Raw genomic sequence first — 14,511 nt, 5'->3', positions numbered from 1 at the left:
TAACATTGAATTATCCAGATAACAATTTAAACTGACGAATGATATGAATTGAGGGAATCGAGAAACGCCCCATCCGCTTGTTTGCTGTCCAAATTTTGTTTCGGCAACGCAGGGTGCTTATGTTTTTGACACTTCCGAGCCCTTCAAGGTTGCCGCTTCGATTTGCTGCAAGATAATAATAATAACAATTAGTATTAAAAATGCGAAAGTGGTTGGGGGAAAAATTGGAAAGATTCAGGTAAGCGACAGTGTCGTAGGGCACATTGCTGGAGGAGGGGGAGAGGGGGGAGAGGGTGGACCAACGTCCAATTAGAATTGCTGTGTAACATAATAGAGCGCGCGGAGTAATGTAATGCACTTACACAGACGCTTTATTATAATGCCATGCACGCGCCGCTGGATATTTGCAGGCATACGCGGCCGGCCACGCATGGCCTGCAAAACTCTGCAATTGTACCGCCAGGGATGCTGACTGCATACCAAACCAGCAGCAATCTCCGCAAAAGACACGCACCCTCACTACCAGCATCATCAACAGCCATACGGCTATTGTATTATTTTTCTCTCTTCTTTCTCGCTTCACTCTTCTTTTTCGTCCCTGCTTGCTAACACAGCCAAGAAATTATGCGACAGAAAAAATTACCTTAATACACGATCAAAAACTTGAAGAATTTGAAAGCCTCTTCTATCCAAGCGAGAATATCGTTTAATCGCCAAACATATTCTATCGATAAAAGTTCTTCGTATCGTTTTCATTCCGCTTTCGAAATCAGTGCACGTATCAGATAAGTCCGGCGGCTACACCTATTGTATTATTTGTATTTCTTGTGTATACCGCACGCGCTATATATAGTTTTATTGTTTAACTCCATCAGATGATCAGGTCCAACCTCTAGCTAGCTCAATGCGCTCAATGTACGTTAATTGTCATCTCGATGCACACTCCATCTAGCACACAGTGACAGAAAGGAGGTTAAAACATTTAGCGCGTTAGCTCGAATCCTGCAAGAAGGTTTTCGTAAGGTTTCTGACACTGTGCGCGCTCTATGGGCTTATTATGGTACTATCGAATTCCCGAATGAGATAATGCACGTGTGCATTCTGCAAGAGGTTGAATATTAATGGCAGCGAAGAGATTGATAATACATGGAATAATGTAAATAGATAAAGGTTCGATTGGCGATACTCGAGACATCAGAGGTAATATAATCATCATTCCGATAATTAAGGTGTCACGTGATAGAGATATGGGTAAATATAAAAAGTATGGTCCTCCGCGATTGTTGCTCAAAGACTGACGAAGTGCCGGCAAGATGCGTTCGCTTCACTCTCGCGTGTCGATACTAGCGACTCTGCTGCTACAACTGTTCATTTTCTATCGTGTTTCAAACGCGGAAATTACAAGCTTGCACGGGTAAGTGATTGTATGTTATTCGCTAGTCTACTGTACTTATGTACTTACACCGATATGCTTCACACGTTCGTTTGTTTACAGAGCACAATCCATCTCGGCGTTTACGAATAGCGAGGAGAAGGTAAAGTTTCTCATTGGATTCGATGGACTGGTCGGTTATGACTTGGCCCACGCACACAGAAATTTCGTAGACGTTTTCGTCGACGCTGCGAATGCGACGGATTTCAAGAAGCAACTCGAGCAGAGGAACATTACGTATCGAGTTAACGCTGACAACCTTGAGAAGAAGTTCAAGGAGGAAACCAACGCTCGAATAAAGGCGCAGCTATCCAGTCGTTTCTCCTACTTCGCTCAGAGGCCCAGCCACGATCGTTACTCGGATTACGATGGTGTGAGTCTCGACAAACGATTAAATCAAGCATGCATAAAATCGAATGTAAACATACAAGTTTTTTTACCTGCAGTTTATAACCTTATTTATCGATCGTTATTCAGATAATCGAGCAAGTGCGGGAGCTCGTGAGGTATCGGTCGAACGTAGCTCGAATGGGGATAATTGGCTACTCTTATGAGCGTCGTCCGATTTACGCCGTGAAGATAGGAAAAGGAGAGGGCGGCGTGAAACCAGCGATCGTGATCGATGCTGGAATTCATGCGCGGGAATGGATAGCACCTGCCGCTGTTCTCTACTTCATCGATCAATTACTAACCAACCAGACCAACTACTACATGTACGAAAAGGTCGATTGGTACATCATACCAGTCTTGAATCCCGATGGCTACCAATTCACTCACAGTTCGTCCGAGGTTAGCTTTGTGTGCATAACGCGCGCGTACTCGGAACGCTCGTTCTCAGAAGAGCGCGTAAACTAAGCCAGTATTTTCGAATGTTTAGAACCGACTCTGGAGAAAGACTCGTTCCCCCTCCAACTATCCAAAATGTCCAGGAACCGATGCCAATAGGAACTTTGACTTGGCGTGGATGGGTAAGTTAGTGGAGGATTATTTGCGATCGACAATAACATGAAAATAAATTCCTCTAACCTCACTGATTGATCTTACCACAGCGGTCGGCGCATCCAGCTACCCATGTGCTCAAACTTACGCCGGGCCAAGAGCATTCTCAGAACCAGAAGCGAGAGCGCTCAAAGACTTTATTTTGCTGCTCGATGGAACTGCCAAGCTTTATCTCTCTTTCCACTCTTACGGTCAGGTAGGCATAAATTATTAAACGTTGCCTTTGTTCGATCTATAAATAACTATTTCCTATTTTACTAATTTATCTTTTTCTTGCTCCTCTACCTTGCAGTACATTCTCTATCCCTGGGGATTTACACACGAGGTACCGGAAAATGAGAAAACACTGGTGAGTGAAAATCTCTTGCAAAATTAACGAGAAGCGAATGTATAATACACTATAATGACGTGACGCAATGATGATTTTCAGCGCGCTTTGGCCAGTTCCGTCTCGAAAGCAATCTACTCGGTTTATGGCACGAAATACGTCTACGGAACTTCCGCCAATGCGTTATGTAAGTAAATCATAATTGAAATAATGATTGTTCGCCGAATTACCGCATTTCGCGTGACTCATTATACAATTAGTTGTGTCGCTTTGTTACTGAGTGAAGGTGTGTGGGAGAGGGGGGAGGGATGAGGTAATCTTTATTCGCTGTATCTTTGGAAGGCAATCGGCTGAGTAAACATCGGGCCGGCGTTGCTTCATGGAAAAATGAGAGGGCTCCACTTATTGATCGTTCTGTTTGAAAATCTTGTTTTAGATCCAGCGGCTGGCGGTAGCGACGACTGGGCGATGGGTAGAGGCGGGGTTGATCTGGCGTACACGATTGAATTACCAGGCGGCGGAAGCGTTGGATTCGATATGCCACCGTCTCAAATCAAACGCGTTGGATATGAAACATTCCAGGGTCTCAAGGTTTTTCACCATCACGTCGAGGTGAAGTACGGGTCCTACATTTGGCACTGAGGTGATCAAACAGAACCGATCAACGATTTTTACGTGTATATATGTGAAATATTTTGTAAATATTTAATGCGATAGCCGTTGTTTGTTTGTTTTTAATAAAAATAACTAATAGGAATAAGAGGAAAAAATGGGATTTCCCAAAGTGACTTGTATACTCACCTGGCTGAAGGCTGTTTCACGCTACACCGTTTTCCATTGTTTATATTGGTAGAACCGAGTTACACAGTAGAGTCCGTAGAGTGTGGCAGTGTGGCGTGAATGAGCCTTAAATTGTAGAGGCGAGGTAGATGTAGTCGCTGATGTTGTTGTTCGTAGTTGGACGTCCGCGGTAAAAGTTCTCCCTTCATCTGGAGAGACTGCTTGTTACGCGGATTTTACTTGGCAAACGAGACCCTAACGAGCCTGTTGTTTCCCAATTAAAGCGAGATCTGAAAAAGCCTAGAAAAAAACTAGCCGATCCTTCCGCCAAGATTCCTCCTCGAAACGAGAATTCGACACTCGACTTCATTCCTTCTTTGCACCACACTCTCTCCACCGCTTTTCCACTCCCAGTCACGTAAGCACGGAGGGAATTTGCCCAAGTAGCCATTAGCCTCACCAATTTTACGTGAGCTTTGGAAAAAATGTCACCGGTGCAAAAATTCTCTAGATAGCGCTCTCGCGCTCGCACCATCTTGAAATCGCCGATGCACACAGGCGTACCAATCGCATTCCTTCGAATTCCCTAACCAAGAAATAAACGAACGACATGGGGGATTCACAGAAATGAACAAAGAGTTTTTAAAAGACGTGGTACATGTTTTATTCGAATAATAATGCTCGGTAAAACAACTGTTTTTCCTTTTTTTTTTACTTTTTTTATGTTTATTATTTCATTCCTTTCTTTCTTACTTTGGGACATGAACAAATAACTTAACCTCCGCTGCGCTACTCCTAATCACCACTCAATAATGCATCAACGTGGATCGATAATATGTTTCACTGATTGTTAGAGAGAAAATGTATGCGTTTTATATAATATATGTATGTGTTTGTTTGTGTATATGAATTAACATAACGCTTCATAACTCTCTTCTCCGTATCAGCGCTTGTTCGTCTCTGCTGGATATGTTTCGTAGCGGTGATTGAAACTAGAGATCACACTAAACATGATTAGTCCGATATGTATAACGAGACTTTATCATCATAGTTCACAATAATATCTATGTAAAATATGTAGAATTTCTTTTCTCATTAATCAATAACGTGGAAGAGTTATTACCGAACGTGACAATCGTGGAAGCAATTCTTTAAACATTAGTCATGTAATACATAATATACATATAGTATAATATTATACATACTATATATAAATCCAAGTGCCGAAGATAACGAAAGAAGGAAAAAAGGGGGAAATAAAGCAAAGACGAATGGAGGAAAAAATATTTGCCAACGCTACTTTAAAATTTATTCAGCAACAAGAGCGCAATATATGCGAGTGTAAATCTCATTGATTTTTTTTTGCCACTTTTCGCAATACTGATCTACAATAAATCGGTAGATGAGTTTATCGAAATGAAGGAAATCAGCGCGTATGCTATAAATTGTTGTGATTCGAATAGTTGAACACTGTTGACCCCGTGGCCAAAGCTCTTACAGCTCGTAATAATGTATTACAATTCTATACTTTAAAATTCAGTACCACATAATGGTGCATCTCTCAACAAAATAGCTTTGATCTCGACATTAGATTAAGAAGTGTACCTCGTATGATAAAATATTTTCTAAATTAATAGCGTGCAATAATATTTAATGACGAAAAGCAGATTTAATATAGGGCATCAAAAATACACGTTTGATATACGTAGCATACAGGTCTGATTAGTGTTGATGAAATATACGAATGAATAAATTGTTTCCTCGTTACCTTTGTTTCGCATTGTGTTTCAGCGTGTTGTTACTCACCTTTTTCACTATTCTCTTCTCTCATCAATTGTCTCTTCCCATTTTATCACTCAAAGGAAAAACAAATTAATTTATTCTTTACACATGTGTAGTTCAGTCACCTCCCTCCCCTCCCCCCCCCCCTTACACGTGCACTCGTTCAACAAACTTCCCACACCCTCCTCTGCGATTTTACATTAAATACGAGAAGGAGCTTTGGGAAGGGAATCGCGTTTCGAGTTCTCTGATCGTACCACCGCCTCCTGCAAAGATCTTGGCTATAATATAAGATTTTGTTTAAAATACCTTAATCGATAAATGGCTCCACGAAAAAATGTTGGTCACATTTTTTTGGCAAATCAATTTTCATCCATGTCGCAAACTGCATATATCTGAAGCGTTAAACAGGATTCGTCTCTTGTATCACTATCATTATTCATAAGGACGGTCTGAAATGTACCTATGATGCAAATGAGAACGTTGATCGATCTGTAATTACGAAAGTACCCTAATAACCGGCGTATATAGCGGGTATAATAAAAATCGTTCGAAAGAATTCGTCATCTCGCGTCTGAAATCGATTTGCCAAAAATAGTTTCCTGTCTAGTATCCTATCGGTGTATACGAATGATCTTGTACGTGTGTGTGTGTGTGTGTAGACGTGTACGTGCGCGCGTGCGCGCTCCTAGTAATTCATTTTATTTTTTTTTATCATTTTTTCCTTTTATGCTGTTGACTCTGGTTTCATCTTTTTTTTGTTTGCAGACATTTAAGCTATGTACAGACGGGTTTATCCTTAAAGGAGATCGATATGTCTCGTTGATGGCGCTCGGAGTGGATTCCCTGTGGCGGGATGTGACAGCCTTTTTATAGGAGCAGCCTTTTGACTTACTCCTTCGCCGACAGGGAGCCATTGGTCAACGCCACGATCGTGCCAGGGCTACCCCTCGAATTGGCATCCGAGTTGAGATCCAGCGATGATTCCTATAACAATAAAAAATTATTCAATTTTTCCACACAATTCCCTCTTCTCATTACCAAAAAAAAAAAAAAAAAAAAAAAAACAAAGACTCACGATACTAAGGGCGTGCATGATGCAAGCCTGTGTTGTATTCTCAACGTGAATAAGCTCGTCGCAGTCCTCGTGATCCAGTCCATTGACGACATCCGAGCGTATTTTTATCGGTGAAAGAGCTGCCTCGTTGTCGGTTGACTTGCCACTGTCCGGGGACGGGATCAGCTCGTGACCGTCGAGCTCCTCCTCCTCCACGCGTTCCTCGCAATCTGACGCTTTGATCTCCTGACATAAGACGGCCAGTTTACGAAACTTGATTTACTGCTAACCACCCCGCAATGCCTTCACGTACACACACATACATATATATATTTCGATAATTCAGCGTTCCGATCAATTTGCAAAGAAAAACCGCCGTTGGCAAATTTATAAACCACGCATTGCACACAAATTCAACACAATTGCAGTATTTATAATTATTGGATAATAATGGCTGGAACGCGATGGTATAGCCGTGCGCGATACGGCTGCATGCCGTTGGCCAACGAATTAATTATTTATGGGCGATAACAGTTAAATCGTTAGTGTACTATATATGCATATATATATATATATATATATAAAGGTTTTATTAATAATATCGCTATTCGCCATAGTTTATATGTGCTAGCGCGTTGATTAAACTGCGAGGATTAATTGGCTAATCGTCATGATAACGTTACAACGTTTCGCACGTGAATATATATATGTATGTTTGTATATATATATATATATATAGGGAAACCTGGAAGTCCTGAGGCGACGGTGACGATTCTTTGGGATGCTGGCTGGGACTCTGCGGTGGACTTTGCGTTGATCTTGGACTCTGCGAGCGCGCTCCCAGCTCGTAAATGTTAATCATATGCGCTGCCTGGGCATGGACCATTAATTCCCAAGCGGTGGGAAACGATACTTTGCAGAGAACGCAGAGCAGCGCCGTTGTTGAGTCTCCTGTACACAAACGTTAAACACGCATCTACAATATTTACGTTCTCGCTGTGTATACTCTTCTTCTTCTCCTTCTTTACACATTCTATATGTATGTATATATATAGAATACGATAACAAACATTCGTCTTTTCTCCCTTCTAATTATCCGGACACGCGAAACGATTCCTATTCTGCATATATATATATATATATATATATATATGAGTGTGTGTGTGACTGAGAGAGGGAAATAAAAGATTCGTCTCCCACTCAGCTTTAATTTATTCATTCGATGTAAAATGAAACATTTGCAACGCGTCGGACTATCGCGGATAATATTTCCCAGCGCAGAAATTAAATATTCAATGATAAAAGCAAACGCAATGTAGTGTATGTATGTATATATATATGTATATTGTATATGCAGAATACGAATGGTAAAAAATGTAATGCGATAGCTATCGTTGGAGGGTGAATCAATTCTTTGCTAATTGAAAAAATTGACAAATTGTCGGGCTGTCCGTGTACGTCGAGCAGTCGAGCTGTCGAGTTACCGCGAGCTCTACAGCGGTCAATTTCGCTATTATTAATGTGGCGAAAATTTCGAGGATTAATGCAATTTTCAGATCCGTCCCCGATCGCTCCGCAAACCTTCTATTTAAGCGTTCATCACGTACTTGGCGCTGCTCCGTTGAATGTATGACATTTACAAGTGAACCGAAGCTTGCAATAATTTCGTTTATGCTCCAGTAATTCGCCAAGATCGGTGAACATCTCTCGACAGTTGCCGCATATCAATATGTCAGGATTACCTGGATCAAAATTAAAAGAGAGCCTTTCGTTAGTCAATTTTGTTTTTTATAATTAATATCCTTTCTTTAATCATGTATTTTGCTGGATCGTAATTGTTCCGTGGTCGAGTTTTTTACAAATTTGTTTTTCTTATTGAAATTACACTCGATGCATCGGTTTAGAAAAATATTGATTTCAATCAGCTAAATTGCGAGCGACTAAAAATCAATTTAATTGATCATAAAACTTTTTTAACTCTCCACGATTCTCGACAATTACTCACTGTAAACTTTTAACTCTTTCAAATCCGCTACGACGTTGCAGTTAGCTGCGGGCTGCTGCTTCTGTTGCTGTTGTTGTTGTTGTTGCTGCTGCTGTTGTTGCTGCTGCTGCTGTTTCGGATGCTGCGAGCGAGTCGGTGGCATCAAACGTGGCCTTTTCAGTGGCGGTGCGAGACGCGGAGGGAATGCCGTCGATGCGTAATAGCTGCAACGGAAAAATCTCGTTTTTATTATTATTCCAGACTCGAAAGTTTCATTCGCTGCTCTGAGAATTTTTCTGCTGTAAAAATTGTGCGAATATATTAATATTTTAATTCAATCGCGGTGCATAGTGGAATTTTGCTTCATCGCGTGGCTCGAGTGGCAAAAATTGAACTTTGCAGAATATAATTGAAGAAAAAATGGAAAATGTTGAAAAGGACGCTAGTCTATTCCTTATTCGACTATTATCCGAAAAATCTTGTATTTATCGTAACTCCAAACTCAAAAATTGTGTAGTATAAAAACTGTGCGAATATATAAATATTTGAATAGAATCAAAGTAAATTAAAATTGTACTCTATCGCGTGGGTCGAGTGGTAAAAATTGAACTCTTTGCAGGACATAATTGAGAGAGAAAAAAATAGAAAAGTGTTGAAAAAGGCGTTCGTCTCTATCTTTCTGTCTCTCTGGTCGAGGCTCGTCTCCTGGTTCGGCTATTATCCGAAAGTTCGAAAGTGAAACAGAGTGCACCCGGGGCTAGGAAGGTAGTAGGAAGTTTTAACAACGCCAGGAAGGCACGAATTCTCGGATACTCGTAGAGCAATGTCGTCGTTGAAGGGAAAAGAAATGCGAGAAAAAAAAGAGGAGACAAATTTGGGAGGAGGAGGGTTGGATGAAGGGTATGGGGGAGCGAGAGAGATGGCAGAGTGAAAAAAAAGGGGGATGAAAGAGTAGCAGAGAGCAAGGGGATTTTTATTTCAAGGAGGTGGATAAAAACGGGACAGACATAGGTGGTATATAGTCGGATAAATATGAGTGCACTGTGAATTCACCACACACCTATCCAACACACACAAGCCCATCTTTTTAAACCCACACACGGACTCTCTACTCGTCCAATCCCCTCTTCCCTTTGAAGACTTGGCATCGATTTTATCAAAGGTCCAAACATGCTCGATTAAATTTGCGACTCGCCAGTCAACCGAATTGGGCCAGTCCTCTCTCTCTCTCTCTCTCTCTCTCTCAAACACACACGTACAGTATCCAACTCCCCCCATTCTCCTTAGAAAGCGATCGACTGACCAGTTTACCTCATAAGAGACTCGTCTTCTTTGATAATTGCTCCGTGTGCCAAACATACCAGGTCACCCGAAACAACAATCGAATCACGAATCCCCCCCCCCCCTTGAAAAATAAATTACCACCACACACCCACTCTCAAACCAGTTTAAACCGTTTTTCCCCTGCATCGGAGAATAATGGAAAATTTGCAGAAAAATCTCTTTAATTAGCTGACAAAAATGGCAAGTGCCAGTGCCACCGCGCGCACGCGAATAAATATTTCCATTTGATATTTGTGCTTCGCGCTTTTGAAAAAGTATAAAAAGAAAATATGGCAGCTCTCTCCACTTTGACCAAGTTTTTCAGGCCGTGGTAGTGCGCGATACGCCGTGTTACCAAGAATAATGCTTATTCTCGGGCTCATGGATAATTATTAAGCCGAGTCCAAGCATGTTGTGGTAACTGCATTTATATTTTATTCCTTTCAACAACCTACGAGTACCACAATGAGCTTGCGCGCTAAACAACCCCCTCCCCCCCCCCCTCCACCCCCTTGTATATCTCTCTCTCTCTCTCTCTCTCTCTCTCTCTCTCACTAGTTTATATTTGCCAGTCGAATATACGAGAGCCCGGCTGCGGGGCTGGTAATTCTTCTTCTTTTTCTTCCTTTTTCGTCCTTTCTTCACTCGATATATTTCACCATGCATTGTACTCGGAGGGCTGAATCGGTCACGCTTTTGCAACATGCTAAATAGTCAGCTCTTGGAATTTGTGCCATTTATGCAGTTTCCACCATTAACCTCGACGTATGACGTCAAGTGTGAGCAAGTGCACTTTGAGTAATCTCCGTTATTAATTAAGGTAAGCATCATTGGTGTCTATATACATATACATATATATGTATATGTATCGAGGTTCTGGAGGGTACAGTTTGAGGTGGGAGGGGGGGGGGGTAGAGCGTGTCGTGTCCGGTAAAGCCGTGTCTTGAGGGACGTACGTTCCTAATCAAGTTGACAACATCCGCAGAGCGGCTGTATTAGTGCACGGGTGAAACGCTTGTTCGCTCAATGACGCCAAACACTGCTTGTTTACTGTATATGTATATATATATATATGTATATGTATATATATATATTAAATTATCAAATGGAACAGCACACAGAGATTGAAAAGCTTCATCTCGTTTTGTTGTGGAAATATTGATCCCTATCGCGTGATTCGCTATCTCGAAAGGATCGAGCTTGAAAAAAACACGTGGAAAGAGCTAAAAGGCTTCGCACGGCCTAGCGTGACATATTGAAAGTTCGTGTTTGGAAACGGCCTGGGCTACTAACAAAATTACATCGCGGCTATACCGAAGATGGATGAAGCTTTGATCTCCGACAGAGCTTGCAAGCGAATTCGTTAGCGAGCTTTTACAGGTGGAAACAAGGCTAATCCCACTCGCTCGACCAGTAACAATTCAACCAACCTTACTTATATGGTCAAACCAGTACAAAATCTTTACGAGGCGAGTCCGGGTGATTTTTTGAAAAAGCTCGGCTGAAAGAGTCGCGAGCTTTAAAGGAATGGTAGAGCTGGAGCTTTTAACGAGTGTTGTGGGTTGGAAGTCTAAGGGGCTGAGAAATTATTGAGATATTCTACTTGCTCGACCGGTAATAATTAAAATAATTTTATTCGTACGTGGTCAAACGTGCACAAAATTTTAATGTGGATTTTGGTAGAATTTTGGAAAAAGCTCGGGTGAAATAATCGCGAAATTTAAAGAAATGACAGAGGCGGAGGTTTTAACGAGTGTAGCGGATAAATCTCTAGGGGGCTGAGAAATGATTGAGATATTCCACTTTCTGGATCAGTAATAATGAAAATAATTTTATTTTCGTACGGTCAAACGTGTACCAAATATTAATGTGGATTTTGGTAGAATTTTTGAAATAGCTCCAGCAAAATAATCCCCGAGCTTTACAGAAATGACATAGAAGGAGGTTTTAACGAGTGTAGCGAATGTCTGTAGGGGACTGAGAAATTATTGACATATTCCACTTACTTAACCAGTAAAAATGGAAAAAACGTTATTTATGCATGACCAAACGTCTGTCGGAACATAAAAAGTGAATTCCGGTCGAAATTCGGAAAAAGCTTGGGTGAAACAGTCGCGAGCTTTAAAGAAATGGTAGAAGGAGGAGCCTCGAGCGAGTATAGCGGCTAATAAGTCTAGAAAGGGGGGAGGGGAGGTGGGGCTAGGAATGAATGAGAAAGCGTGATGACACAGAGGGCAGAAAAAAGTACGGACCGCGAGATAAAAGCTGTTCCTGGTAGGTTCAAAGCGAGAGGGAGGAGGGGGGGGGACTATGAAAGCTGCGTCACACGGTTTGCGGCGCTTGTTCCGAAGAAAAGAGCAGCGCACGCATTCATATATTTTTCCCAGTTTTAATCCTACCTCCCCTACTACCCCCTTTTTCCTACCCCTTTCGAAGTTATGATTTTTATTCGCCTTCTCGTTCCGCTCGCTATTTCGTTTCTATTTCCTAGGCCAGTCACGAACCTCCTGTGAATCGCGACAATTAAAGCAAAAGAAATATTACGCGTCCATCTCTAACTCTTTTTATTACGAAAGTAAATACATATTTTTTATCGTGTGTAAAGTATCGAATTGGCGTATACGGTGTATATCACATGTTACAGTATGGATTAATGCTGATAATAATTTGTAGAAAAGTGACGGCAGCTTCATAATTAAAACAAAAAGGACCCTTTTGATTCACTCTAACTTTGCATAAATAATAAAAATGCAAATATATATTCCATAACTCGTGAAATATCGAATTGGCGTATATCATGCACATATATACCAGAGATTAAAACTAACAATAATTTGTAGAAAAGCGATGACATCGCGTAAATGGTACATTCGATCGTGGAAAGATGTCGCGAGGCATAAATATTGAAATGGAATTAAGCTGGAAAGTGGCAGCAGCAGCAGTAGCAGCAGCAGTAGCAGTAGTTACTCCTGGTCGATATTGGAAAGTCATAACCACGTGGTGGTGAAATTCGGAGTGGTAAAGGAGTCCGTTTATTCGAGAGAGCGTGAAAAGAGAAAATTAGCAGAGATAGAAGAAGAGGAGGAAGAAAGGTACAAGATTGTCGAGGAATAGCAGAACTGACGTATAAAGCTGTATGGAGGTATAAGTCGTACGTTTGTTTCACTGTGTGTTTGACTTGACGCGCGATTAATGAGTCCTGTCGGTCTTTCCATTTGCATATACTACTGCCAGCACACCACTATAATTATGTATATGTTTCGTTCAATCAATGCTGCGACGAGTCGAACGCTTATAATACCATCCACCAGCTTTGTTATAATATAATATACATATATATATATATATATATATATTTAAATCAATGAATTAATGCAGACGTGATCCGTTTGAAGAGGATAGATGCCATGCTGCATATTACAATTATTCCTGACAGCTACATAACATTTATAGCGCGCAGGCTCAAACGTGACAATCTTTCACGAATATATCGAATTAGAATAGAATTTCTATTGCTTCCCCCAGAGATTACGTTCCGATTGACATTTTTCGCGCCTTCGAGAGAAGCCACCACGAGGCTGGATATGATTTAATAAAATTATTATCCAAACTAGAATGCACTGCACTATTTTAATAGATACGTCGATCGGTTTTAGCAAGACTCCCTCTGCTTTTGCTACGTTTAATTGGATTGCTAATTAGGAAGATGTATTTAGTCAAAGTTCGACGACGAGGCAGGTGTATTTGTGGGGTAGTACATATATATATACACACACATATATATATATACTATATATAAGGAGTTTGGTTATAAAGGGAGAAATAGATAAAAAGGAAAGTTGGTAGAAGATCGCATTCGACGAAACAAGTAGAACGAGCATTGAGTTACACTCGAATGATGATCCTCGCGTCCTTGAAAAGATGAAAGCTCCGAGCAGAGACGAGGAAAAGGCTAGCTAAGCTTTTTCGTGAAAGGGGCATCTGCAAATTAAAGGGCAACACGAGCAGCCTGAAACTAGCTGTTAAACCAATGCAGATTAGTGCAAGACAATCCTTGTTTCCTATGGCTGGTCTTCTGCTCGGTCTCTAATTACGTACTATATACACTATATATATATATATACAGAGAGAGAGAGAGAGAGAGAGAGAGAGAGAGAGAAGCTCGAGCAACTTTTGCAGCAGCAAATTAGTCAGCAGCCGCTGCTCCGGAGACGAATAAACCACGCAAAGCTTATTATCTGCTCGAGGGAAGCTCTCATCGCTCTGCTTAGCTAATATGTTAGTTGGTTCTTCTTCTTTGGTGAACGCTATTATAAACGAATAGGCCAGGATCGATCTGTACAAAGGAATGGTGGAAACGGTCCGCTTCTGCTTCAGGGAACCTCTCATCGTTTTGCTTAGCTAATATGCTAGTTACTTCTCTGCTTCTTCTTCCTCTTCTTCTTCTTTAGCAAAGGTTATAATAAACTAGTAGAGCAATAGCAAATATTTATTCAATTGTTATTATTTTGTGAGGAAATAGTCGAAGAGAAGAATTTTCAAACGTTCTTTGTGCTTTTATTTTGGGAAAGCAGTGAAATTGTGAAAGTCAAATGGTAATTCAAAATTTTTATGAAGAATTTTGTTATTGATTATATAGGGATATTTTTATATTTATAGATGAGTGTAATTAAGAATTTTGAATAAATTTATTAATATATTAAAAGTAATATTGAAGGAAATTGGTATTTTCAATTCTCTTTGCATTCTAGAATTTATTTGTTATGAGATGCTTAGTGTAAAATGATTCTTTGATTCGATTCGTATATTTATCATGTTTTTTTTCA

The 14,511-nt window shown here is 40.7% G+C and overlaps 2 protein-coding genes across 2 annotated transcripts in view; one reads left to right on the top strand and one right to left on the bottom strand.

The window, feature by feature from the left end:
- The first annotated feature begins 1,301 nt into the window (after positions 1-1,301).
- Positions 1,302-3,521, top strand: LOC136774698 (carboxypeptidase B-like). Its single transcript, XM_066729116.1, has 8 exons — positions 1,302-1,414; positions 1,496-1,805; positions 1,910-2,221; positions 2,310-2,400; positions 2,482-2,627; positions 2,724-2,780; positions 2,862-2,946; positions 3,196-3,521. Exons 1-8 carry the CDS (start codon positions 1,314-1,316, stop codon positions 3,399-3,401), a joined length of 1,308 nt encoding a protein of 435 aa, XP_066585213.1. The 5' UTR covers positions 1,302-1,313; the 3' UTR covers positions 3,402-3,521.
- A 484-nt stretch (positions 3,522-4,005) lies between these two features.
- LOC136774082 (uncharacterized) overlaps positions 4,006-14,511 on the bottom strand; it is a 47,182-nt gene continuing 36,676 nt past the window's right edge. The window contains exons 5-9 of the mRNA XM_066728165.1: positions 8,384-8,586; positions 7,986-8,120; positions 7,124-7,329; positions 6,400-6,624; positions 4,006-6,308 (exon numbers count right to left, since the gene is read on the bottom strand). Coding sequence (XP_066584262.1) covers positions 6,213-6,308; positions 6,400-6,624; positions 7,124-7,329; positions 7,986-8,120; positions 8,384-8,586 — 865 coding nt within the window. The 3' untranslated portion in view covers positions 4,006-6,212. The remainder of the gene's footprint in view (positions 6,309-6,399; positions 6,625-7,123; positions 7,330-7,985; positions 8,121-8,383; positions 8,587-14,511) is intronic.

The sequence above is a fragment of the Prorops nasuta genome, unplaced genomic scaffold (assembly GCF_024137725.1).
Source record: "Prorops nasuta isolate Cenicafe-Biocafe unplaced genomic scaffold, Cenicafe_Pnas_1.2 PNAS00006, whole genome shotgun sequence".
Lineage (NCBI taxonomy): Eukaryota > Metazoa > Arthropoda > Insecta > Hymenoptera > Bethylidae > Prorops > Prorops nasuta.
This window is presented reverse-complemented; position numbering and strand designations above follow the sequence as displayed.

What these genes read in the sequence shown, in the direction of transcription:
- LOC136774698 (XM_066729116.1), top strand. Translation starts at nt 1,314, where the DNA reads ATGCGTTCGCTTCACTCTCGCGTGTCGATACTAGCGACTCTGCTGCTA. An exon ending in GAAATTACAAGCTTGCACGG is followed by an intron (nt 1,415 to 1,495) that starts GTAAGTGATTGT and finishes GTTTGTTTACAG; the next exon opens with AGCACAATCCATCTCGGCGT. An exon ending in CTTTCCACTCTTACGGTCAG is followed by an intron (nt 2,628 to 2,723) that starts GTAGGCATAAAT and finishes TCTACCTTGCAG; the next exon opens with TACATTCTCTATCCCTGGGG.